Below are 27,855 nucleotides of genomic sequence, written 5' to 3' on the forward strand. Positions count from 1 at the left end.
TACATACAATGTGGTGCTTACCTTTTAAAAATTAAAAGTTAAGGAAGCCAAGATCTTGCTATAACTTATATAATGGGTGATTTAGGTGACTTCATATATTTGCAAACAAGAAAATAGCCTTTATACAAGTCTATCTTTATTTGTAAAAAATAATATACAACTAAAGCCAATTTGATTTTTAAAATCAAAGTTCAGTTAATGATAATGTACATTTTATAATAAAATTGTAGTAAAATACTGACATTTGATAGTTTAAACAAAGTGTCATCCATGTACAAATCATGTTGTCATATGTAAAATTTAATTAGAAAATTCATAGTTCACAAAAGTACATACATTTTGTTGATAGCACATGAGAACATCATCATAAATTTACTTAAAGATACAGAACAAAATTCACAGTTAGGCTTGACATTTAGTACTAGAAAGTTTTATGCTGAATCCACTGATATTTTTTGTTCATGATGATACACTTGAAATAACTGATTCAGGTGACCAATGAATCGACATTTCATTGTATAACCAAAATCTATTGGTTTTACAATAAATCTAATAATTATTTTACCAATAATTTAAATGAGATCTAGTTGAAAACACCACTGACATATACCCTTAGCAGGATAATTAAAATAAAAAGCACTAGCAGCTTTGACTTCCATTTTCATGAAGACATACAAGTCTATATTTTACAGTTAAAATCTGTACAAAAAGTCAAGCCCTGAAGTATTTTTCCCCCACGAGAAAAGGTCTGATGTTAAAACTTTGTTAAAAAAGAGAGAGAGAGAGAGAGAGAGGTAGTGTGTGAAATTTTTTTTACTTAAAATGTTGAACCCCTGCACCGCTTATAAATGAAATTTAACCTTATACATATTATCATTGTTTTGCCATTCAGAAGTGAAATTTATAAAACTCACAGAATGGTAAAGCTGGAATGCCATTAAAAACAGTGGTATGTATGTGGAAGAACTTCGGTGACCTTAACAAAAGTACATTGTATTACATAGTGTTGTGCAGTTAATAGTTTAGTGACAATGTGGTTAGTGGTAATGTGAACAAAATACATGTAAGTATTCTGAGTCAAGGGATCTTCATTTAATCAAGACTTTACTTCTTCATATATTTTGACCATATGGAGAAAATATCCTTCAAAACGGAGTCATCTGATTCTTCATTGTTCAATAGCACGCAATTGTTATAAGGTATCCGCACTAGCCCTACCATAAAATTAATCAATAAATAACTCTGACAGTAATATCCATAAGCCACAGGGAACTTAAGTACCTCACACTACTCTTTGTTTCTATATACAAGCATTCTGTAGTGTCTGTGCACATTGTACAGTGAAATCAGGCAAGGAATGGAAGTTAGCAGCCTTATGCTTAACTTGTTTTAAGTGGATGCATTGGAAAATAATAAATAGCCTCAAAAAAGTAATAGTGGTAAACTCTACCTGTCAAAGGCGAACACTATATAATTTTCATAAAGTGTAGGCAGTGTTCCTAGAAATCCCAGTAAAGAAAACCCAACCTGTTCATATAAAAAGTGCACAAGTTTGTCCTGTGTGTAAAAATCTCTTAATTTGGGTGCATTTTTTATCCAAAATGATTCACATTGCTCGAATACACTGAGTATAAACGCACACCAGCAACACACACACAACAGCAACAAAAGGAATGATTTTCAATGAGATTGGGCACGAGGATGAGAGGAGGTAAAGGAGAGGTTGAGGTTAAAGGAAAGTCTCCTATATGCTGAGCGTTGGTGGAATTGCCATTTCCACCACGAGTTACATCCATATGGAATGTGTTTGAGAGTATGAAAGCTACTGGGTGGACAAGCAGGCACCTGAACAACTGTTAAGAGTTTCTTAATTCAGGAACATAGTTTTGATGCCTTATAAAGCAGGAAGCAAGTCCTAAAAATAGTTAATAGGTTTGACTTCTTGAAAAAATTACTCATTACAATTTGCAACAGAGGAACATTAAAAAATCAAAATAAAATACAGGGAACATGGGAGCTGAGGTCCCCAAGGTACCAAAAGATAGAATGATACTTCTTCACATTAGAATTTTTAAAAATATAAAGGAAAAATTAACTGGGCTCTGCACAGCAGGGTAAATATGCAACCACTTCAAACAGAAATGATCTAGTTCTCTCACAGTTCTAGAATGTGCTCTAACATCCAGTTCTCTGCAGACAAAACAACAAAAGCACATAATTGCATTAGCAAAGGCCCCTTTGTTTTAGACTTAAATTCACCTCTGACCTGCCAAAGTTTATATTAGCAATTATCAAACTACTATTTTAATAACATTTTAAGCTTGCAATATTATTTTTTCTCATGCCTATTCCAGGTCACTGGTTCAGAGGTATATATGCTTTAAACTAGCTGAATGTACAGGTCCCCATGGCATCCTCACTCAGAGAACAGTCAGATGATGGTTTCATAGTGTTATGATTGTTCCATCTTCTTCTAAGAGTTTTTGATCTGGAACACGCGTTTCAAATTCAGTGTTTGTGCCACTTGCTACGGGTGCTAAGCTCACTTCATTAGAAGGAATAAAACCATTCTGTCCAGACTCCAAATTGAGTTCTATTTGCGTTAATGACTCTAGGCTCTCTGTGTTAGGAACAGCTTTGGGAATCTGCTGTGGCACTCCATTATCCTCAATGACAATGTCATCTTCATCACTGTCTTCATCCTCTGGCTCAAAGCTGGGTTCCATCTGCTGTGGATAGCCAAGAAGGCTGTTATCAGTAGACTGGCCGGAGCTGCCAGAGGTCCGACTGTTCCTAACAACATTGTTCCTCTGGTTTGCTGGTCTCACTGTTATGATGAGGTTGCGGCTGTTTGCAATCATCATGTCTGTTACTTGGTCCAGACTCTTCCCTGAAACTTCTATGCCATTAACTTCCAAAACTTCATCATTAACAGCTAACAGTCCTGTGCTTTGAGCCAGACCTCCCGGGACAAGTCTGGATATAAAGATCCCTGGAACCTTCTCCAAGCCGTGTGGTGTTACCCTCACACTGGAGCCATCCCGGATGTAGAACCCGAGGGGTTTCTCGGTGCCGTATTTGTACAGACGGACCCTACGGTGCGTCTCTGGGAGAATATCCACATCTATAATAGAAGACACTGGTCTGAAGTCTTGGGGCATACTAATGACTATATGTGGCTTCTTCCTGTGGTTGTCAGGACGCAATACATTGGTTAAAACATTCTTCTTCTTTATTAGTGTGTCTGTACCAAAGGCACTGTAGTCTGCTTCTTCTGTTTAAAAATAAAATAAAAATAATTATAGAAATGCTGTGAAAACACTCATTTATCTCCAGCTGAATCTGTATAGAAAGGATAACTAAAATGTATTTGGTACCTAAACACACTAAACATTAGCTTATTCTAATCGGATCAAAGTGTAGTGCAGAAGATATGCTGTATCAGATAAAACCACTAGGTGGCCCTCTCAAGTACACATAAAACTAGCAATGTTTAAGTTAAAATTTGATAAAGCTCAATAACTATTAAACAAAATTAAGTATGGCAAATGAAATTGTGGTAAGTCTTGCAAACACATTCTTTTTTCTTTTTTTTTTTAATATATCTTTATTGATTTCAGAGAGAGGAAGGGAGAGGAAGAGAGAGAGAAACATCAATGATGAGAGAGTCATCATTGATCCGCTGCCTCCTGCACGCCCCTGACTGGGGATCCAGTCCGCAACCTGGGCATGTGTCCTGACTGGGAATGGAACTGCGATCTCCTGGATCCTAGGCCGATGCTCAACTGGTGAGCCATGCCCAGCTAGGTGCAAACATATTCTTAAACAAATTACTTAAAGTGTATTTTGTCTCATTTAATGGCACAATAATGATTCACTCCAGGCAGTTCTTCTTCATGTCCTATAGGAATTTGCCAGAGTCATAGTTTTTAGGCAAAAAATTTTCCCATTTTTATTTTTTTTAATCCTCACCCATGGATATATCTTTTTTCCCATTGCTGTTAGAGAGAGTGGAAGGGAGGGAGAGAGGTGGGGAGAGGGGGAGAGAGAGAAACATCTGATGTGAGAGAGACACACAGATGGATTGCCTCCTATATGAGCTCCGACCAGAGCTGGGGATCGAATCTGCAACCCAGGTATGTGCCCTTGACCGGGAATCGAACCTGTGACCCTTTGGTGCACAGGCTGATGCTCTAACCACTGAGCAACACCAGCCAGGGCAATCTTCCCATTTTTAAATGCTGACATCCAGTGAAACAACAATAAAAACCTATCTGAGCTAAATAACATCCGGGGGTTGAATTCATTCTTCAAGCCAACAATTTATAATCTTTGTGTAAACTGAGGGCAAAAAGGCACCTAAAACCAGATATTCTTAGGTAACAATGCTGAAGGAAAACTGGCTATAAGCAAAACATCCCATCAGAGAATGAGGTAGAAAAAGAAATGAAATTAACAGCAGGCACAAGAATTAAAATCCCGTTTCAACTAAAAAGGCCTCCCCAAAAGAACTAGTTCAAAATACTAGTGTCAGCTCCTGCTACAGATAATAGTAACATCACCAATTTGTCCAGGGCTTCAGTTTGTATTCTCTTCCGTGACTCTAACTGGCCCCTCCTCCCCATTGATAACCATTATCATCTTTACTTAATAGAACAGGAAATTAAGGGGACAAGATAAGTTAGAGAACAGACTGGACCCGGGAGTTCTTTCTAGGCCAATACCTGACACATTCACACAATGAATGCTAAGTGTCAACTGTGTGTCAGAGTATAGAGAACTTCAGTTTTGTTTTGTTTTTTTCATGCTGCTTGAACATTCTTCAAAAGCAAGTTTCCGAGAAATGTACACTAGGAGTACTTTATTTTTGGGGGGCATTTCCCCCCCTAGGGATACTTTAGTCTTCATTTATAGATAAAGTATTTAGACTGTGTTCTAACAAAGACAGAAATTTATTTATAATTTGGTTTTGGAAATAAATCCACTGACACAAGAATCTTTTTGGCAAAATTTGGCCAAAAATCTAACAATAATCATCTTCTAAAAGTGTTTTTTTCAAAATTACATCGTTTCATTAAACAATCAAATTAAGAGAGCCCACATAATAAATATAAGGAAAATCAAGTCTATACAAACTGAGAACAAAATTAAGTTGCCTACATACCTATTCATGGGAAACCTGATGAACACCCCCCCCCAAATCTGCATATTTTGGCATAGCATCCAACCCTGTCTGAATGCTCTCTGCTAAATTCTCAGAAGCAATATGCCCCTGTACAAAGGCACCTTTGTTCTCCCATCTAGCTAATCAGTTTCCAAGCACTGGGAAAAAATATTTTGGCAGAAAGCCAGGGTGCAGGGTGTTAGTTTAAAGTGTAAAGGTGAATGTCCACAGGGAACAGGAGTTCACTTTCTACCTGAGTATGTATAGCAAAGCACTGAACTCAGACTGTGATGGGAAGTTTGGAAACTCGGTTCATAGCAACCCTCCACTTGTATAAACCCAAGCTTGCGCAACAGTGCATTTTATGGGCTTATACAGCAAGGCCTCCCTTACCCCGAAGCCTGCCACTCAGCAGGCAGCCTCAGCTAACAAGAACGGACAAGGACCCACCTGCAAGGCCACTGAACTGCTAAGGTGAATGTCTCACTTCTTTCCACGCAAAGAGCTACCTCTGAACCTCTGACTCTTTGTTTTTTCAATCCTCACCCATGGATATTTTTTCCATTGCTTTTTAGAGAGAGAAAAAAAATCCATGTGAGAGAGACACATCAATTGGTTGCCTCCCACACGCACCCCAAATGGGGCCAGGGACTGAGCCTGCAACCGAGGTACATGCCCTTGACTGGAATCGACCCTTCAAGACTCTTCAGTCTGCAGGCCGATGCTCTAACCACTGAGCAAAGCCCGCTATGACTGAACCTCTTACTCTTTATGTTTTTAAAAAACATATCTTTATTGATTTCAGAGAGAGGGAGGGAGAGACAGAAACATCAATGATGAGAGTCACTGACCCACTGCCTCCTGCACTTCCCCTAAGGGGGTCGAGCCTGCAACCCGGGCATGTGCCCTCACAGGGAATCCAACTGCAGTCTCCCAGATCATAGGTCGATGCTCAACTGCTGAGCCACGCCGGCTGGGCAAGAACTTCTTACTCTTTAAACATTAATTCTGAAGAGCCTGGTTATCTCATTCCTTACGGCACAGAAAGTCATAAGTTACAGATTCAGAGTGAAGGGTAAGGGTCCACTAGTGAGTGACAGACACAGATACAAGAAATAAAAGTCTACAGTGGGTAAGAAGCAAATCTGGAAAAAAATCAGCATCCCTGTACAGTACCAGAACAGTAACGGTTCATGCAGAGTCATCAAGAAAGCTAAAAAGCAAAAAACAAAAAAACCCCCATAAAACAAACAAACAACAAAAAGAAAGTTCAAGATTATGACCTGTTTGGAGTTCAGTAGGAAGACAGGGAAGAATGAAATAATCTGAAATTGTAATCCAGGGGTTGACGACCTTCTTCTGTAAAGAGCTATACAGTAAATTTTTCAGGTATTGCAGGTCACACAGTTTCTGTTGCAAAAGCAGTGATAGGCAGTCCAAAAAGGAATGAGCTTGGCTGTGTTCTAAGAGAACTTTATTTACAAAACAGCCAGCAAGCCTTAGTTTGCCAACCCTTGTTCTAATCCAAAATGGTTAAATGAAATAGATCTGGCAACTTTACAAGGATTAAACATCACATCATATTCAAATTCTGCAGATGCCTTCATTTCCTAATAAGAAAAATCAATCACCAAATTTTTAAGAAGCATCTGTGGCCAGGCATTGCTTTCTGAGCCATAGATTCGGTGAACAAAACTGATAAGGTGCTTGCTTTCATGATACTTACAGTCTAAAGGAGAAGATAGCAATTAACAATTTCAGATATTTGAATTATTACAAAGGTGTCAAGAGCTGTAGTGTACACCGTGCTGTGCAAGCATGTAAATGAGAACCTAGCCTGGTTCACAGGGCAAGGCAAGGCTTCGTCAGGAAAGTGAGGATTACGCTGAGACTTGAAGATAAGAGTAGCTAATCAGGGAGAAGGGAGGGATGGACATTCCAGGCACAGAACACAACTAATAAAGAAGAGCAGGATGGGGGTAGATGAAGGAATCCAATGTATAGTCATGTGCTGCTTAACAACAGGGATATGTTCTGAGAAATGCATTGTTAGGCAATTTCATTGTGCAAACATCATAGAGTGACTTACATAAACCTAGATGGTATAGCTTACCGCACACTTAGGCTACATGGTCTAGCCCAGTGCTCCAGGGCTACAAGCCTGTGCAGCAGGTTACTGCACAGAACTGCACAAGATTAAATCAAGCACAAGAGAAAATGATGCAATCAAGAGACCCACGATAAGGATGCTGCTGGTGCTAACAGGGTCTACTGTTTTTAGCAAACTTTTTTTGTGAATGAGTAGAAAGAGTAAACTCTAAAATAATGACGAAAAGTATAGTACAGTACATATGTAAACCAGTAAAAGTTATTTATTACCATAATCAGGTTTTAAGTACTGTACATAATTGCATGTGCTGTACTTTTATAGGACTGGCAGCCCAGTAGGTCTGTTTACGCCAGCATCACTACAAAGGCATGAGGAATTCAATGCACTCCAACCTTACTACACTACAACGTCACTAGGCGATAGGAATTTTTCAGCTCCACTATTCTAATGGGACCACATATATATGTGGTTGGATCTGTTGACAGAAACCTCATTATGTGGCCCATGACTGTAGTGAGGTTAGAGGGTGGGTGGGGAGGGAGAAAGAGCCCAGAGCCCAGACACAGGCAGCCAGGAGGAGCCAGGCTGACCAACAGGGCCTCCAGGGAAGTGTTAAGGATTATGGACTTTGGCCTAAGGGCAATGGGAAAAAAACCAAGGGTTTAGTTTTTCTCTAAAGCTCACTCTGGCTGCAAGCTAGAGAATGGAACTAAGGGGATACAGGAGCCTATACAGTGGTTAAGGATGAGATAGGGAAAAACATTTGAAAAATAATCAGAACACAGTTTTAACAGGCTTGGTGACTAAAAAAAATAGGTATGTGTTGAAGGTGGCTCCCAGGTTTCCGTCATAATGGTGTCATATTCTGAGATGTTACTCCACAATTTCTTCTTTTAATTTTATTTAATTTTTAATTTCTGGAGCCATACCTTTTATTAAACTGTTTTCATTTTACAATTTACTTTTTAAAAAAATGTATGTCTTTATTGATTTCAGAGAGAGAAAGGGAGAGGAGGAGAGAGAGAGAGACATCAATGATGAGAGAGCCATTGATCAGCTGCCTCCTGCATGCCCCCCCCCCCCCCCCCCCCCCGATGATTGAGCCCATAACCTGGGCATGTGCCCTGACCAGGAATCGAACCGCAAACGCCTGGATCATAGTTGATGCTCAACCGCTGAGCCACACCGGCCAGGCTACAATTTACTATTAAAATGTATATCCCTTAGACAACTTTTAAATTAAAGCCTGGTTCATTAAAATACAATCGGAAGGTCCATCTACAAAATAATGTCGACTGCACAGGGAAGTTCTAAGAGATAATTTAGGTGCCTGCCCGTTACAGGTGATTGGGCCTAAGTGAGATGATGCTTAAAGCAAGGCCCTTCTAGAGATTCCAACAAACTCCTTTGAATAAATCCAAGACGCAGACGTATTTGTCTAATGTCACACAAAAACAGGTGGTGATACAGCAAGAAGTTCTGGTGTACATTCTGATCAGATCTGGCCAGGAGTCTGTCATTTCAACAGACCTCAGACTTGACTGATCATCATGACTGGCTGGGAAGTTTTTAAAAAAATATGCATTTCCCTGGCTGTATTCCAAACCTACAGGAACAACCTGAGTATTTTTTAAAGGTACAATCTTTGAATATTTTCTAATATTGTTTACCACACAGTAATAACCTAAACAAGAGAAGGAAAACCCTACTCTGTATCTCTCTTTCCCCTCCTCCAAATAAATGAGGATACTCTAAACTCCAGTGGGGATGGGGTTGGCAAAAGTCCTAGGAATCCTTCAGTGAAAATTACTTTTAAGATATCAGGTTTTTTGTTTTGTTTTTGCTTCTATGATAACAGCCCTAGAAATAGAGTATGGGGTTTTTCTTTTAACAAATTATTACAAAATATAAAACTTTTCATCACTATCTTCAAGTTCAGTGTATTAAGTATTTTACGCATTCAATTATGAGCTTTCACTTCAAAGAAACTATGGATTCCAGGTTCATCTGCTAGAGGTGGGAGGGTGTGGCTCTTTAGTTGGAGTGGTCAGAAGAGACCCCTCCAAGAGTTATTTGAGCTAAGATCTGAAGGAAGAGGAGGCAGCTACGGAAAGAGCTGGAGGGAAACCATTTTAGAAGAAAAAGCAAGTCCAAAAGCAGACAGCCACCAAGAATGAGGTACGGGAAGCCAGTGTGGCTGTGTGAGGGAGGGGGAGAACTGAGGATGACGAGCGTATGAAGGCCAAACCAAGGAGTTTAAGCAGGAAAGAATCGACCAACTTCATGTTCATTTTTTGCTTAAGTCATGTTTGTATTAAATTTACATTAAAAAAAAATTCTGTTGAATGGACTGCCTATTTCTAAGCCAAACTCAAAGGGTTATGGTGTTGGATGTTTACCTCTATGACATAGAAAACTTTTGTTCACACAGAAACATTTAAGAAGGAAATAGCAGAAGATAACCGCCGTTAAAAGATATTAGGATTAATTAATCCCATGATCATGGAAGTGTTACAATTCCAGTAACAAAAACACGTGGTAGTATAATGCAACTCTTATAGTCCTTCTAACGAAGGGTATAATTTTGTCAGATGGCAGTAGTTTAAAAATAGTCATTCTACAGTCGAATACACATTCCAAAGAGCAACTAAATTTTTAATGAAAACTGCAGCTGCTAACAAGAAAGGCCTACTATTCAACAACAACAATTATTTAAATTATTCCGCTCAAAATGACAAATTCCACTCAAATGTTTTGTCTTTCTCCCCTCTACTGCAGCTCCTTTCTCTCTAACATTCTATGCACAGCCTTCCGAGGTCTATCCTTGGTCTTCATTTACCATTTTAATTTCCTACCTTAACATGGTTGAAAGTCACCAGAGATAAGCTTTTCTTTCCTAAAACCAAACCAATTTTCTTTCCAAGTCAATCCCTCTTCCATATTCTGCTGCTCACTCCAATTTATCCCAACAGTCAAATTAATCCCGTAGAGTAATATACTAACTGTACCACACCCGTAAGCTATAAAATTCATCTCAGGAGGTTTTAGGGAAAATTAATTGTTAGTATTTTGTGAACAGTCAAGTGATAAAGATATAAGTTACACTTGGCAGTTTATTCTGCTGGTGGATTTTAGTTCCTCCAAACCCAGAAAAGCTAAGATACATAATCAGTAGAATTTCAAAGCCCTGGGAGTGGTCCAATGATTATCAACTGATTGGAAAGAAAGTTTCATCTTCAAGGGTAATCCCTTCCCATTCTCTGGCTTTTTGGGTTGGTTTACAAACACAGCAAGGCTTTAATTATCCCACCAATACAGACAGAGCCTGCTGCTCTCATGCTACCTTTCTAAACCTCTTCATTTATCAAAGACAAAGGAATAAATGGCACGCATCCTGCCCATCTGCATAAAGACAGACACACATGAAGGAGGCCACAAAGTTAAAAAAAAAAAGTTTAGGACTCAAAATACATTTGAAAATCCTTGCCATATAGAGTGGTTATTTCAAATGTTCTTTTTTGTAAGACTAATATCAGTGTTTACATTTCTCCAAAATAATGCAGTTATCTCATTTTCCAGATGATTAACTAATTTGATTTCTCTGAAAAATATCTTAAAAGAGAAAGGAAAGAAAATATTCACTGGATGCCTGCCCTCTACATGCCAGGGCACTGTACTTAGCTCTTTCAATCTTCCTAATAATCCTATGAGATAACATGTTCATTCTTTAGAAAAAGACACTGAGACCCAGGAAGAATAAATAGCTTTCCTTTAGGTATCTATTAAGTAGAAAGTACATCACTTGAAAGTTGGTTGCCACCAAAAAAATAGAATGTTTCTTTGACTCCCAAAGAAGTGAAGATACAATAAATTCCTAATTTCTGTTTTTAAAGTAATTAAAAGCATAAACTTTCTGCCCTGGTCAGTTGGAATGTCGTCTTGTGCACTGAAAGATTGCAGGTTTTAATCTCGGTCAGGGCACATACCTAGATTGCGGGTTCAATCTCCGGTCAGGGCACGTAGGGAAGGCAACCAATCAATGTTCTCTCTCACACTGATGTTTCTTCCCCCCCTTTCTAAAATCAATAAACATATCCTCAGGTGAGAATTAAAAAAAGAAAACAACACAAAAAACCCCCACAAATTTTCTAAAGTACACTAATGAAGTGTGAAGATAATCATTAAACCAACAATATAAAAAATGTTTTAAACCCACTTGTTGCTTAATATGCTAAGAAGAAGATTCACACAAAATGTTTATTCATTAAGTTTGTGAAAAAGTCTGTGTATCCAACCAATGAGGAAAATAAAACCACTTCTATTTCTAAAACAATTTTTGTAAATAGTGGTACTCACCCTTTTTTTGTATAAAAATCCTAAGTAGTGGATTGGCCGTTGAAACAGCTTTGTGATAATTATCATCGTTATTTATAGGTAGTAAGTCTCCATGGATGTCTGCATAGCCTACTAAAACGTCAACATTGGGGATCTTATGAACATGTTGCAGTAATCCATAAAACTCCTCAAATTTTCCCGGTTTTGATCTTTCCAGTGAAAAACGACGAAATTCAGCTCCAAACTATAAATATAATAAACAATATTAATTTTAAAAAATAACAGAACTCAATTTTAAAATGCCTGCCATAGAAAAATTATCAGGCATATTATTTCCCCTAATAAAGAAGATAGTTCCAGTGACAGTGTCTATTGTCAGAAACCTCATTACCTGGAGATAAAACAACGTAAGAGTCACAGGAATGTTGCCTTCTTGATGCTGTATCTCTGAAGGGCATCACCTTCAAGAGATGCAGGCTCAACTCAATGCCCGGGGTATCCAAGCCTCACTAGGGACTATCCTATGTAGTGACTCATCTCAAGCCCAGATCCTGACAGCAGTACTCTCCTTACTCAGGCCATGGGGTAAGAAGATGTACCCAAGTCTTTATTTTGACCATTAACAAAAAGCATCTAGATTCGGGGGGGAGTGGGGCATAGAGGGGATAAATGGTGATGGAAAAAATAAAATTTAATTAAAATAAAAAGCATCTAGGTTTCCTCCCCCATAAAAGGAATTGTGATTTCACAGGAAGTAGCAAGAATTAACAGAAACATGTACAAAAAGGACTTTTAAGGTATGAGACAAATAGAGGTATATTATTTGAGAAATAGGTCTAGAGATAAGCATCTTTCCTATGATAATACTGTAAAAAGGCTCTATTAATACATCAAATATATGCTCTGCAACTATCCAATTAACACAAGGAGTGTTTACATGCTTGGCACACGGTTAGACTCTAGAGGTTGAAAAGCTCAGGCCTGTAGGAGCTCACCAATTAGCAGATAGAGAGAATAGTCATATCAGAGAGGCACTAAGGGATCGCATCAACAGGGAGCACACGACACCTCTACCAGGCCCAGTATTTATCTTCACAATTTTGATGCTCAGGTCTGCTTCCCTACGTTAGAGTCCACCTCTGTTCTCCAAATGCCAAATTAGTCAAGTGGTCCTTATTCAACACCAAGGACTGACTTCATCTTGTCCATAAACAACAGTATCTACGTGACTTAGTATGGGATTAGCATGGCATTTCTCCCCAAATGCGGAAACCTAAAGAAAGATTAATCAGCCTTCCTCAAAAAAGTATACCAGCCACACAAGTGGGAAATGCTATATAACTATAATCACACTCTTAGGAGTCACTGTGGAGATCAGATAGTAAAAGCTCAGTTAAGTCCTGTCGTTGATTAAAAAATTTTTAAAGCAAATGTTTGCAAATGACTTCCAGTCAAGATGGTGGCATAGGTAAATGCAGTAAGTGTCTCTCCCCACAACCACATCAAAATTACAACTAAACTACAGAAGAATCATCATTCAGAACCACCTGAAATCTGGCTGAATGGAAGTCCTACAACTAGGGAATTAAAGAAGAATCGATATCGAGACTGCTCTAAAAGGAAGCTATCATGCCCTAGAGTCAAGCTCTGGAAAGACTGGAAAAGACTTGAATGTAGCAACTAGTGCCTATTGAAGAACTACAAGCTATGGGAAATAAGGGAAACAAGGATACCTTCAACTAAAAGCTCTACAAAAGAAACCATCATATCACAAAACTGAATCACAGTGCAAGGAGGCAATCTGTGCACCCCTTTTCCGCAATGAATTTCAAATGTTTGGAACAAAGCAACATACAACCAGCATCACCTGACTCCCTATGAACTACCAGTTAGATAAGGCTAAAAGGTTTCTACTGGTGATTATTTTCCTCCAGAAAAAATGTCATTTAAACTTTATGTCTCACGGTTTACATTCAATATATAAGTATCTGAATATTAAAAAAACACACCAAAAAACACCCAAAACAAAACCAAAAAACAAATGTTTGCCAAATGTGCTTGACCAGTTAACTCATTTTCCCTCTAATTAGCTATTATTAGTAAGAAATACTAATGCACCATTAAGGCAACCTTCAGCACTATGCACAAAAAGTCCCTATCAAAAAAGCTGTGGGACATTTACACCATGGAATACTACGCAGCTGTAAAGAAGAACACCTCGTACCCTTTGGGACAGCATGGATGGACCTGGAGAATATTATGCTAAATGAAATAAGCCAGGCAGAGAAAGACAAACATCATATGATCTCACTTATATGTGGAATCTAAAGAACTTAATAAACTCATGAACAGAATAGATTCAATGACAGGGAAGCATGGATCAGACTGACGAATGTCAGAGGGATGGAGGAGGGGGAGAGATTAACCAAAGAATTTATATGCATATATGCACAACCTAAGGGCACGGACAATGGTGTGGAGAGGGACTGGGGAGGGGGGTGGGATGGGGTGGAATGGGTCATTGGGGAGAAAAAGGGCCATCTGAAATATTAAAAAAAAAGTCCCTATCAGAATAATTTGAGGTTACAAATGTGTCAATTCATTTTCCCAAGAACAACTATGGGTTTCTGGAGTCACAGCTCTTAGTCTATGAAGTTCATCTGCCTTGCTTATCCACGCTACTCACTAATTTTACATTAAAACTCACTAAAACCACCTCTTGCCTCTAATAAATAATTAAAAGTTTCCAAAATACATTCCTGAATCATAAACACTAACACTTGTCAAGAAAATAAGGTGACTCATACCTAGAGCTCTCAAAAAGTTTAGTCACACCTTCTCATTTCAAAGTAAATAAAAACTCGGGAACACCCTTCATATCAGAGTTAGTCTTATGATGTTATCAAAAGTCATAGTTTCTCCTTCATTTTCTTTTTTCTGGTATCACAACATAAGGTTCCTAGTGCTTTCTGATTCACCCCAGGGTTTATCACTTCCTCTGATACAGAAATGGGAGTAATAGCTAATCACTGAACATTTTAGGACTTCAGTGTTTTTGCTAAAGATATTGGATGGAAATTCTTTGCTCAACATTTCTCTTGCTTAAATGTTATGATAAAAACAATGAAAAACTGTATGGCTTCACAGTAGATGTGCCCTTTTGCAAATGCTAGCAGAAAAAAAAGACAAATTGTTATGCTTCTTGCATCAGAACAATAGGATTAAGAGAACTTTTTACTACATAAAGAAAAATACTATGGTAGAGATAAAATTAAGACCAACCAACAACTATTCACTATGTAAACCATTTACAACTTTTCTGGCCTGGTTAGTTTGTCCCGATCATCCAGAATGTGAATCAACACCCTTCTCCTAGCATCTGTTGGTACATTCCAGAAATGCAAACTTAATTTTAATATTCTGTTTGTCGATGAATAACAATTAGGAAGTGTACAGCTCAAAGACTGCTTCAAGGTTATTAAAGGACACCATCTTGATTATTAAGATCTTTCTCAACAGGAAGATAAATCAGTTACCAAAGGAAAGTCACATGGTAGCTGGTATCATAATTTAACCATAGTTATATTTGCATTATCCATCGCTCTACTTGTACCATTTTCCCCTTCCACGAGCAAAGACGATAAAGTTGACACTGTTTTCTATGCAGAAGAGTTTCTGAAATACGGGTTTGCAAGTCACCTAGTTGTGGTTACAACCTAACCTCTCTCAGTGATCACTTTTCTAAAAAGCTGTGATATCACTAAAGCAGTGAAAAAGGAAATATTGTTTCAAACATCTGTCCAAATATATTTAAATGGTAAAGATGGCAAGTGTTTTATTTAATCCATTAAAAATAAATGTATCAACCATATATATTTGAAACACAAGGTGTCATGGACACACTAGAAATAGTACCTATACTGTGCCTATTTATCAACAGCTAGAATAAAAGTGGGATGTTACCTCATTCCCTGCAGGTTCTCAGAATGCCTTGATTCTATTTAAGAGACATGGTTCACTAAAAGTGCAGTATGGCAGGTCAAATATACAATATAGGTTAGACATAAGTGTGGGAAAGATTCACAAATCAGTTGACAGAAGGGCAGAAAGCCTGAAATTCCAGTCCCCAAGTGCTCAAGGTTTCCTAGTCCCAGAGATAAATTACTGTTTGGTTGTATTATTAGTGTACCAAAAATTCCTACTCATTTTCTCCCTATGATCAAAAAATTAAAGACTTGCTACCAAGATTAGGACCACAAACTGAATTTTAAGATCATGCAATACTGTTTTTCTTTTCTTAACCTCAACTCCCACAAAACCAAACTAGATTAGTAACAGAAATGCCATTAGAAGATTCAATCACTGGGCACCAACCACTACCACCACTATACTGCTAGAGGAAAAGCTCTCTATATTTTGAATCATCTTAACCCTTAGGTTCAAGCATGTGACTTCGATTTGCTATGGCAGTTCCATAGGGGACACAGGGAAGAGTGTACTCATTAAATTGCCTTTATTACATTTCTATTCTTATTAAGCAGAAAGGTTTCTGAAACTAGTGCCTATCCTGATACATGAGTTAAGTTGCAGATAACACTGTAAAATGATGTTAAAAATGAATGTAGATATTCTTGATGTGATTATCTCAGTTACAACAACTTACAGAACTTTGTTTATCAACTCTAGATAACAAAAACCATTCTACCCACAGGCTCAGGAAGCTTTCCTTCCCCTACTTCACTTGCATTCTAAGTAATCTTACATTCAATGATGTTTCATTATTTTTGAAGTTGACATGCTTTTACTTTCTCCTACCCTTTTATGAGTTTTGGTCTTTCCGACTCTATTTTACATGTTCTCGGGGCCCAGCCACTGTCCTTTCTTTTGTTTTCTATAAAGCCTAAAAGTTACTCTGTAAAAGGACTTTAAGGTTTTTGTCATCAAAGCAGAGCTTGGAGAAGTCATAACCTTTCTAAGCCCTTGTCTTCTCGGAGAATTACACTAGATTATCTAAGCTCCTTTTGGCTCTTCAATTCATGGCAAAGTCCCTGTGGCTGCGGATCACCTTCAAATTCCAGCTCAAAACCTCCTTTGGAAAGCATTCCCTGACTAATCCCTATAGACTACCCTGCTCAGGGAGCCTGGCAATTTAGGAATTCAGTAGATACCAAAGTAATTATTAGCAGACTGGCATACCAGTTGGTCAAGAATGAAAACACTTGATGTGAAAAGGTAGCATGATGGAATGAAAAGGGCTCAAACTGTAAAGTGCTACTCAAACGAAAGGTGATCGTGTTAATTTTATAGATTCAGTGCATACCAAAGTTAGTGCCAGAAACATCCCTCGCAGGAAGCAAGGCTAACTTTCAAAGGGCGCTTTAGTTCACTGGGCTCCCTCCTCACCACTCCGTACACCCCTGAGCCACACAAGGGGTAACATTTTGTGCCCGCGGGTGTTCCAAATACCTTTTATTCTTAGGCCAGGAGGTAGAATTCCCCCAAACGTTTAGAAACCACTCTGCGCTCCAACGGCTTGGGTATATCTTGGCCCTTCCATCCATGAACAGGAATGAGATTTAAGGGGATAAAAAGTGCTCCACTGGTCTGCTACCTACCTGGGCCAGGAGCAGACACAAGGCCCCACCCTCTTCCCCTTCTCAGCAAGTTTATTATCCACCATCTCCAGCCTCCAAATCTCACTACCGCGCCTCCCACCGACCCGGGCGTCGGGGCAGCTCCTCAGGCCGTCCCTGACCAGTCCCTGGCCGACCCCTGGCCTCCCCCAGGCCCCCGCTGCCACCAGGCGGGCCGCTCCGCCCAGCCAGGGCCCCGCGCACCTTGCTCTTCACCTCCATGGTGCCCAGGCAGCCGCTGCCCGCCCCGTGCCGATGGCTGCGGTTCATACTGAGGCCGGGCCCCGCGGCGGCCTCCTCCAGCCGGGCCGCCCCCCAGGAGCGCGGGGAGAGAGTGCGCGGCCGGAGGGCTCTGGACGTGGCTGCGGCCCGGGAGCCCCTCACAGGCACCTGCAGAGGGGCGGCCGCGGCTCGTGTCTCCGCGCAGAGCTCCGCTTGGTTGCTCCTCACGCGGCGAGACCGAGGGTCAGACTGGCCGCGCGGCGGGCGGGGACGCGACTCCCTCCCTCAGGGCCTCCGCGCCACCCGCGACTGAGGAGGAGGCGGAGGGGGCGAAGGGGGCGGAGCAGAGGCGACAGGCTCCGCAGCCTCGCGCTCGGCCACCTCCCCCGCGAGCCCGCGCGCGCGCGCACCCGAGCCGGGCGGGAGCCGCTTCGCGCGCGCGCGCGCTCACCTGCAGCCTCCGTAACCCAGCCTGCAGCCTCGAAGGCTCGCGCTCCGCCCACACCCAATAGGAAGCACGCACCTGCGCCTGCGTCGCCAACCAATCGATACACGTCTTTCGCTGCTCGTGGGCGGGCCACCTCCCCGAAAATCCCGCCCACCACAGCGCGATTGGTCTCGAGCTGCGAGGGAGGGGCGGGATCACCTGAAGCCCTGAGCCACTCTGACAGAGCAGGAGAGCTGGAAAGCGCATGCACGGGCTGTGGAGTTTCCGTCCTGGGAAGGCCGGCCGGAAGCGCGAGCGCACCTGGAGAGGAGCTGGGGTGGGTGGGCCTTTTGCTTACGCGCAGGCGCGCGCCTGGGTCCCAGGGTCCGGGCTGAAGCTCGCAACTGCCTGGAAGGGACGTGCGGTCTGGGTCGTAGCCCTGGCGCCGTGGGGCGCATGGGCTCCACCGCGCCCCTCCCGCGAGCGCTTTGAGATGCTGCAGCCTGAAACAACGCCCCTCCACCACCTATTTAAGTCCTTAAGGTGTCAGGCTGCAACTCAGGTTGCAAAATTCAAATTCTCCCGCTTCTGCAACGGCTACTGGGGGAGAAGGAACCTCAGGAATTCTCTGGCGTGGCTTTGTCCGCAGAGACTTTGTGCAATCCGTCAGGTCCCTAGGGGTCAAAGTGGGTGCTTGGAGGGAGGGAAAGTGGCCTGAGGCCCAGAATGGCCCTAGCAGGTCTGGCCTCCCTCAGGATTTCTCCTAGACTGGCCCTCCAGGGCCCTTATTCTTTTCTTCTTTTTTCTTTCTTTATTTTTAATTTCTGAAGTCTTCCTCTCCCGTCCTCCAGCCATTTCTTGGCCATTTGCTGTTTCCACCGCTGACAGCCTCTGAATTGTGTCCACACCCGTGAAGGACTGTGTCTGGTAACAAAAGATTGAATTCTCTCCAAATGCCCTAGAGCTCGGTTCTTCTCACAGGGACCCTGTTTAGCATTGGCCCTGTTGGGGAGGTGAGGTGGAGACCCCCAAGTCCTCGCACTCACCTGCGGAAGGACTCACCGTGGGACTGCTGCTCAACAAGGAGCTGTTGAGCCCTCTTGTGAGCTGAGCCTGGGCTTGCGGGTGAGTTTGTAACCCGGGATGGCCAAGAGCTGGTTTGGGAGCTTCATTCCACCCAAGTCCTCAGGGCCTTCATCCCATCTCACGTCCCTCCTACCACCTTGCACACCTCCTTCCCAGCACCTGACTCACAGGTTGCAGTTTTCCTATGTTTTTTTGTGAGTAATCCACCTCTGCCCTGGAGTGAAAGCTGTGGGAAGGCAGGGACCGTATCGGCTTTGTTCGTTGCTGAGCATGTAGCATGGGACCTGACTTCTGGCTGGTACTCGGATTTGTCTGCTGGGTGCTGGTGCTGAGGGGGTGTGGTTTCTCCATGCTAACTTGGTCCCACTTGGCTTCAAAGGTGAGAACCCCATCTTTCCCTCTGAGGGGTTCAGGGCACCAAATGCTTGTGGGGGAATTTAAGGTTTTTCTGGCCATTTTAGGTAGCAGTACAGGTGGAAAGGAAACCATCTCAAGCTGAATAATAATAAGGCTGCCTTCTCCACCCCTGTTCATTAGTACCTACTTTGTGACTCAAGCTGAGCTGGAAATGAAGTGTGGTCCTGTAAGGAGGCAGTGGGATGGTTTGGTCTCAATACCCCTTACTACTATTAAAAATTGTGGAGGCCCCCAAGTATTTTGTTTGTATGTGTTATGCCTTTCATTCAATATTCATCATATTAGAATGAAAACTGAGAAATGTTTAACACACAAGAATGCACAAGCACACATTCCAGTAGTCATCAGGGTGATGATATCATCACACATCATGTCCTTTCTAGAAAACTCCGTCATATACATGAGGCTGAGAAGAGCAAGTGACATCACAGTATTGTGAAAATAGTTTTGGCTTTGAGAATCTCCTAGCAAGGTCCCAGGGGCCCCACTTTGAGAACCACTGACTAGAAAACATCCCAAGCTTTAGGGATCAACATTTTCAGCTGTCATCCTTCTCTCCCCAGTTGCCAGGGCCACACCCCAGGAGCAAGGGCACCAGGTCTGTGTGAGTGGTGGTTGGGTGGTTGAGCTTTATTACTGCTATCGGTACTGATTTATCAGGCGCTTTTTAAAAGGAAGTCTGTGGGTGCCAACACACCTGCGTGGGCCTTGCATTCCTGGAGGTGTCGTCACATCCTCTCTCCCCTCCCCCAGGGTGTGGCATCCTTCTTTACTTGGACTTTCCTTTCTAGAAGGGAGGGCCAGGCCAGAGCTTCCTGGATCTCCTAAGCAGAATTTGTGCTGAGGCCTGCTTCACAAGTATGCCTGGGCTGTGTAAGGAAGGAATGTGGAAAATAGTTAGATTTTGATAAAGGTGCTGTGGAGGAGGGGAGCCCTTTCATCCTGGGAGCTATTAGGGCCTCAAGTTTGTTCACAGGGCCTGAATTTTTGCCTTTCTCCAGAAGCATGAAGCCCAGAGAAAAGCACACGGAAGGATTTCTGTTTCTGTTTCTTTGGTTTGAAGACTGAATCCTAATCTCATTTCTCTCCGTCAGCCTTCCAAATCCTCAAGCTAAAGCTGATCAAGACCTACATGTGGAATGAAAAGCTAGTCCCATGCCTAGGAGAATTAATACTCAGTGAGTTAGGAAGATAAATGGAGTATATGACATGGACTCTATAAATTAATAGGTTCCCAAAATCATTAGTTGGGAACTGGCTACCACTGATTATCACACCCACACACTGTCTGATCTCTCTAACCCATCTCCACCCCCTGAAAGGAGCTGGGGAGGGTTCTATTTCTGTTTTATCCTACTCAAGACTTTCTGTCTTTAAGTTCTACAACTTAACACACTGTTGTGTTCGTTCGGTGAAAAGAGTTTGTAATTTTCCACAATTAGTTTTACTGATTCATGTCATGCATACATAATGATACTTTTTTCTTTCCTTCTTCCTCCAACGCTTAGAAAAAATAAAACAGTGGCAAGAAGTCATACATAATGGTGGTGAGGTATTTTTCAAGAAGTTTCTCTTGCCAGCTCTTTTTCTCCTTGATTGCTCAAGTTCCAGTTTTGATGGAGCTGGTTAATAATTCTTTGAGAAAGAGTTGAAGTGTATATTTATGAATCTCAGACTACTCACCAAAGCATTTTAAGCTCTTTAGCAGAGGTGGAATTAAGTCACATGATCTGTTTTCTGGTTAATAGCTTATAATATTTTAGTACTTTGTGTGGGGGTGGGGTGGAGGCCTCACAGCTCTAGAAACTGATGAATTATTTCCTGTGGCCTATAAGAGGCTAGATGCCCTTCTAGGTAAAAAAAACCCACAAAAACCCACATCTCTGAGGGAGACAGTATGGGCCAGGTCCTGTGCATCAGCCCCTGTCTTTGAGGAGCTGACCTTTTCCCTCTCTGAGACTCAATTTCTCCATCTGTAAATGCAGGCGCCAGAATGAGATCATCTCCTCGATCCCTTCCAGCTCTTAACATTCTGTGGTACCCAGGGGATAATGAAGATTGATCACTATTTCAGCATTACCAGAGGTAAACTGGAAGGAAAAGGGTCATCTTTTCTTCAGGGTCAACAGACAGGCTGCAGTCATCAGCTGAAATACTCCAGTTCCCGGGAAGTGTTGGTGAAGATGGTGAAAATTAACTTATGAAGGTCCTACCAGGTGCCAGGGACTGTGCAAAGCTTCCCTGAGGATTATCTTAGTTACGTCTAAGCAGCAGCATGACAGAGCTTTGTATTGGAAGGCACTCAGATCTTCATTTTTTTTTTAAGTGATAAAGATGTTAATTTGAGCCCTTGCTCTGCTCCTGGCTAATGAGTGACCTTGACCCTGTTCCCTTAACCCCTCAGAGCCTCTGATTCCTCCTTTATAAATGGAGATGGCAGTGCCCACTTCATCGCATTGTTGCTGGGATCAGATGAGACACTATCGGTGAAACAGCTCTGCAACAGTGCAAATATCAGTGGTTATTATTTAGCAAATAAATATTGCCTATGAAAGCCTTTGAAAAAAATTCCTTGAAATTCAGAAATATGTAATAAACCATTCTTTTCGTTTTCACACAGGGCAACCTTTTAATGGACATCTTTTAGATAGACCAAGAGACAGCCGAAAGTCATTGAGAACAGGACTTGTGCCAGATGCCTACATTCAAACCCTGCCTCTGCCATTTTCTAGCTGGGTGACCTTGGCAAGTTCTTAACTTCTCTGAACCTTGGTTTCTGCATCTGTAAAATAAGGACACTAAGGGAATTAATTACCTGTCTCAGTTCATGTACCAAGCACTTAGGATAGGATTCAGCACAGAGTGAGGACTCCATAAATGTTAGCTTTTATTGTCATTATTGCTGTCTAACTATTTTTATTACCCACTGCCGTAACAGAATTCATTAGTGAGTATTTAACAGACCCCAGCTGTGTGTATAACACTGTGCTTGACATGGAGATGAAGGGTAATAAAAAAAGAGAATGGAAGATGCGATTCCTACTGTCCAGCACTTCACAGCTGACACACAGACCGGCTCAGCAAGCATTCCTTGAGCCCTTACCAGGATCAGGCAAAGAAACACAAATATGAATTCGATAGAGTTCCTGCCTCCAAGAAACTCCAGCTGAGAAGTCAGGCCCACAGAGAGATGCCTTCTTGAGGCAGTGGGCATCGTAGTTAAGGGTGGTGGTGGAGGGGGTGTTGGAATCAACCACAGAGATCACATCTGGCTCTCCCACCAACCAGCTGTGGAACTCTCTCTAAAGACCACTTTCCACAGGAGTAAACTGAAGATGGTAATAGTATCTACCTTCTGTGAATTAACAGATTTTTCGTGAGTGTCTGTGATGTGCCAGGCATATTCTAGATGGATACTGTACTATAGAAGACAAGAGAATCCCTGCCCTCCTGGAGCTGACATTCCAGGGGAGAGAGACAGAATACACTAATTATTTTATTAAAATGTATAATGCATTCTTGCTAAGAGCCTTGGAAAAAAAATAAAGCAGGGAAGGGGGATGGGGAGGCCTGGGGGTGGACAAGGTGTGGATGGAGAAAGAAAAGTTTAAATGGGGTGGCAGGGATGGCCCCTCAGGAAAGCTGGAGGTGAGAAAGTGATCCTCTTGTTTTTCCTCTTGCCCCCCCCCCCCCCATCCCAGGTGGTGGGGGAGCCTTCCAGGCAGGGCTCTGCTGGGGTGTGAGGATTAAAGGTGCTAAAGCTCACTCAGTGCCTGGCACACAGCAAGCGCTCAGAAGACACCAGCTGCTATTCTGAGACATTCTTAGTACAGGGCCAGGGTATGGAAGAGGTGGGTGGGAGCAGAAAACAGAGGATGACTAAGTCATCCCAGGGAGGTCTGGAGTGTTTCAGGGGAGAGGTGACTTAGGTTAGAGTGAGGGCGGGGGAATGAGGAGGAGTTTTCTAGAGGCATGGAAGGGGCGGGTGTGCCTGGGGAGAGGCATTCCAGGGGGAGGGAGCTTCCCAGCAGAGGTGTGTGGGGGGAAAGAACATGGTGTGTTGCCTGAGCCACTGAGTGGGGGTGGGGGTGTGCTGGGTGGGGGTTCTCTCTGGAGATGGGGACTGGGGAAGTAGGTGGGGACTAGATGACAACGGCTTCAGAGGCCTTGGGGAGGCGGTTATGCTTTCTCCAGTTGGTACTGGGAGAAAAATCTTTAAAACTGGGCAACGAAAGGATCAGATTTGTGTCTTCATAAGATCCAGTGAGGAGGAAGGCTCTGGGGACAGCAAATGAATGAGACTTGCTTGGAAGGGTGTGATTAAAAGGCAAAATGAGTGGTGTGGCCCCTGAGACTTAGGGAGGAGGCAGGACATCCATCCATTTACCTATTCATTCATTCAGAACATCTTTATGGGACCCAGCTACGTGCCAGGCACAGGCTAGATGCTGAGGCTGCTCTGGAGATAAGACCATGTCTCTGCCTAAGAAAGGCAGACGGTAAGCCAGTGAATCCATTGGGGAGGCAGGGCAGGGGAGTGTCCCAAAGAAGACTGCTTTGTGGCCCAGGCAGGTAGCTGAAAGGCATGAAGAAGGGGGGTTAGGGGGGCTGCAGAGGAGGGAGCTCCAGCCCAAGAAGGGGGCTCCCTGCAAGCTGGTGTGGCCCCGGGAACGGGCTTCACAGTGACAGGTTCAGACTCTTTAGGGGAGGCTGGTATTTTTATGTGAAACTTCCTAATCTTTAAATGATGGCAGCTGATGGAACAGTGTGGTGACCGAGAATAAGTGGAGTGAGTGTGTGTGTGCGCTACTTAGGATGGGAAAACTCTGAAGAGGTGATATTTAAGCCTTATGAGGTGGTGGGGGGCAGGGAGAAGAGCATGTGCTAACAGCTCAGGAAGGGCAAAACTTGGTGTGTCCAAAGAATTAAAAGCTTCCAGATGAAGGAAAAGAGTGGCTCCAGTGAGCCAAGGGTGAGGTGGGCAGGGCCAGGCCCTGCAGGGTCTACAGGCCACGAGGAGGGGTTTGGGTCTTACTCCCATCACTGAAAAGTCATCTCCAAACAATTAGAAATAACGTTAAGGTCTGTGGCCTCTGAGTCTAGACCTAGAAAAAGAGGAAACAAAAAGATGTCCTAGGGAAGAAAATGGTGAGACAAAAGCAGTTCTCCAAGTACTCACCTGTCCTTGAGTAGAGGATGGTCTGGCTGAAGGACAGTGAGGCAGGGAGCACACTGGAGAGAACCCCAAGACCCTGGAAATCCTCGGGAGATGACGTTTAAATAGGGAGCTTGGTGCCATTTTATGGAGATCATTCAACCAAGGGCATTGGTCTCTTCTGGATTTTATCTTGTAGGCCAGGGTGTCCCAAACATGCCTGAGGATGAGAAACATCTTGGGTGCTTATTAAAAATGCAGATTCCAGCGCCCCCTTCTGTGGTCCCATTTCTGGAGGCCTGGAATGGGGCCCAGGGAACCTGTAATCTTAACTATTATCTGGGGGATTCTTGCCCTCAAGGCAGTCTAGGGAAGTGTTGATGTAGGGAAATTACTGCAGGTTTCTGACGTGGGAATCAAAAACGGGAGTTCCACAGTAGGCCTGGGAAGGCCCATGCCAGGCTTTTGCATGAGTCAGGACAGGAGGAGGAAGGTCTGGACTTGGGTTGTGTAAGGGGACTGTCATTTGTTTTCTAGGGCTGTTTTAACAAAGTACCACAAATGGGGAGGCTTAAAACAACAGAAATTTGTTCCCTCACCGATCTGGAAGCCAGAAGTCTGAAATCCTGGTGTCGGCAGGGCTTGTTCCTTCTGGAAGCCGAGGGAGAATCTGATGCGGGCCTTTCTCCTAGCTCCTGGGGGTTGCCCCCCTCCTTGGCATTCCTGGGCTTGCAGGGGCATCACTCAAGTCTCCGATTTTAGAGTCATGTGGAATTTTCCCCATTTTAACTTTTCAGTTAAATGTGCCTGAAAGATGAAGAAAGGAAAAAAACTATAGGATTTGTTTAAAAGCTGCTTGCCTGGCATGTGATAAATTCTCCCAGTGCTTGGCCCTGAATGGACAGAATCATTTTGTTGGGGACTTCGGGGGTGTATTGTCAGCGGCATAGTGAGAATAAAAGGCACATTGAAGGCCCCTGCAGAGTGCATAATGCGGAAAGGAGTCCGTGGCAACAAATCACGAGGACCAAGATGGTTGCTGGAGGCAGCCGCAAATAATAACAGATAAATATTACGGAGCACTAAAATGTGCGACGGCTGTTCCTAAAGAGTACACACGGCCAGTCTCATTCCATCTTTTTTTTTTAACCCTCACCCGAGGATATTTTTTCTATTGCTTTTCAGAGAGAGTGGGAGAGAGACACACACACATCGATTGGTTGCCTCCTGCACACGCCCTAACTGGGGCAGGGATCGAGCCTGGTATGTGCCCTTGACCGGATTCAAACCCGAGATGCTTCATTCCTGGGGCTGATGCTCTAACCACTGAGCAAACCGGCTAGGGCTCATTTCATCTTAAGTTGATCAGCTCACCCAGTTTGCCTGGGACTTTCCCAGTTTTAGCCCTGAGAGTTCCAAAAAACCCCAGAAAAGTCCTAACACTGTTTCATCTTCACAAAAACATATGGAGAGTTATCACCCTCATTTTACAGGTGAGGACACTGAGGCACAGAGAAGTAATTTGCCCAGGGTCACACAGGTTAAGTGGCAGAGCTGGGACTCAAACCCAGGTTATTGATCTCCAGGGCCCACACCCTTCGTTCTACCTTGCCTTTTATAGGGTCAGGTGAGTTTCAGTTCTTGGTTTAAAACCATTTCTTCCTTTCTGAAATACATCCCTTTGTTTGGAAGCAGAAAGCATGGGTTTCTCCTTTTCCCCCCTGCCCCGGGGACAATCCTACAGGTAAAAAGTCAGCTAAGAGTCAGGTTGCAAGACTTGTTGCCTTCTAGGAGCCTTCTAGAAACATGATACTCTCCAGAGAACCTGTCCCCACAGCCCCAGCATCTGATCAAAATTCCTCATGGGATTTTTTTCAGGAGGAGACAGAGTGTTGTTTGCTACAGAGAGGAGTTTCCAAAGTGAAAATAAACCAGCAAACAACCCAGCTCGTTAGTGGAGATCCAATAACTGAGCCTTATTAAGTTCAACATTAAGGAGAAGAAAACGAAATCATTTCTAGAAACCCTTTTCTCCCTCGGGAGACACTTAAGAACCGAACATATTTAAAAAAAATTGAAAGGAATGCCAAGTTTATGTAAAATTATACCAATGATGAAAGAGGCTTGAGAACAACAACAAAGCCAGCCAAAGTCAATGCCCACAGTCGTATGCTCTTGGGAAACAGAGAAGAAAGTGAGACCGAGGAAGCCAAGAGCGTGAGAGCTGGGTGATGGGGGCACAGCTGGGGAGCCTGGTTCAGATCCTGCTGGCTGTTTCTGAGCTGGCCAAGCTGGGACAGGGGACCTCCCCTCTCTGAGTCTCACCTCCAAAAGGGGATACTAAGTACCTACCTTAGAGGATTGTGTTAAGAAACCCAGCTGATTATAAATATCTCACTTACTGTTTCTGACCCACCGCTCGTGTGGAGTAAGCGGTACCTGCTCTTGCTCAGGATGCCTTTGGCCTGCGATTAGACAGAGATGAGCTACTGTTTTGTAGAAGGCTCATGCCGTGTCCGGCCTCAGCCAGGTGCTGATATTAATCCTGATACTAATCCTCACATTAACTCAGGTACTGTGATCATTCCATTTGCAGATGTGGAGGCCAAGTGCAGAGCACAGGATTAATGGTTTGGCTTCAAGATTCACACAGGGAGGAAGGCATTAGGACCCGAGTCCATTTTGACTCTGCTTTTGTAATGCACAACTTTACAGGGAAACTTAAAAAATAACAACAATTAAAAAGAAAAAAAAAGATGTCATTTTTCTAGTCCCGGATCTCTTTAAATATAAAGATCTATTTGTTTCTGGAAAGGGAAATTTCAAAATGAAGCAAGGTGTGCCCAGCGGCCTGCTGGGTGGGGGAGCTTTGCCTGTGTGCAGAGGCAAAACTTCAGGCTGAAGCTGTTTTCCACCCGCCTGAAGGGCTTCCAGGCAGACGAACCTGTGCCCCCGGGCTGAACCCAGCCCCCTCCTCAGTTTCATCACCCTGAGGTAAACGTGTCCAAAACCCTCCACTTAAACAGCGGTCCTTAAAATAGGAGCTTTGTGCACAGAGCCTGTGTTTACTGTTGCTGGTTCGGGATGGTAAGGAGAATGTTTATCTTCATCTCTGAGCCCCGTCTGATTTTTGCAAGGATGAGCAGCGAATGCTGCTTTTCATCTGCATGTGGCCCTGCTCGTACTTTTCCTCTGTGGGTCACTTCTGGACTTGGGATGGGGCAGGGGGAAGGTCTCCCAGCTTCATCTGTAAATCACGAAAGTGAGCGTTCAATGATGCTCCTATGGAGTCTGGCCATGATCTTG

At 42.9% G+C, this 27,855-nt stretch overlaps 1 protein-coding gene and 1 long non-coding RNA gene across 3 annotated transcripts; one reads left to right on the forward strand and one right to left on the reverse strand.

The window, feature by feature from the left end:
- Window positions 1-115: 115 nt before the first annotated feature.
- PARD6B (par-6 family cell polarity regulator beta) lies at window positions 116-17,965 on the reverse strand. The gene is made up of 3 exons (XM_081148633.1): window positions 17,447-17,965; window positions 11,631-11,853; window positions 116-3,274 (listed from the first exon to the last, which is right to left on the reverse strand). Exons 1-3 carry the CDS (start codon window positions 17,510-17,512, stop codon window positions 2,445-2,447), a joined length of 1,119 nt encoding a protein of 372 aa, XP_081004759.1. The 5' UTR covers window positions 17,513-17,965; the 3' UTR covers window positions 116-2,444.
- A 119-nt stretch (window positions 17,966-18,084) lies between these two features.
- On the forward strand, window positions 18,085-22,918 carry LOC308562482. 2 transcript variants are annotated; one of them, XR_013999617.1, is made up of 4 exons: window positions 18,085-18,228; window positions 18,873-19,016; window positions 21,380-21,479; window positions 21,799-22,012. It is a non-coding gene; the product is annotated as an uncharacterized lncRNA (long non-coding RNA). The 2 variants fall into 2 exon arrangements; XR_013999618.1 differs by lacking the exon at window positions 21,799-22,012 and adding an exon at window positions 22,015-22,918 and having other exon boundaries at window positions 18,113-18,228.
- The last annotated feature ends 4,937 nt before the right edge of the window (window positions 22,919-27,855 follow it).

The sequence above is a fragment of the Miniopterus schreibersii genome, assembly GCF_964146895.1.
Source record: "Miniopterus schreibersii genome assembly, chromosome: 10".
NCBI classification, from domain to species: Eukaryota; Metazoa; Chordata; class Mammalia; order Chiroptera; family Miniopteridae; genus Miniopterus; species Miniopterus schreibersii.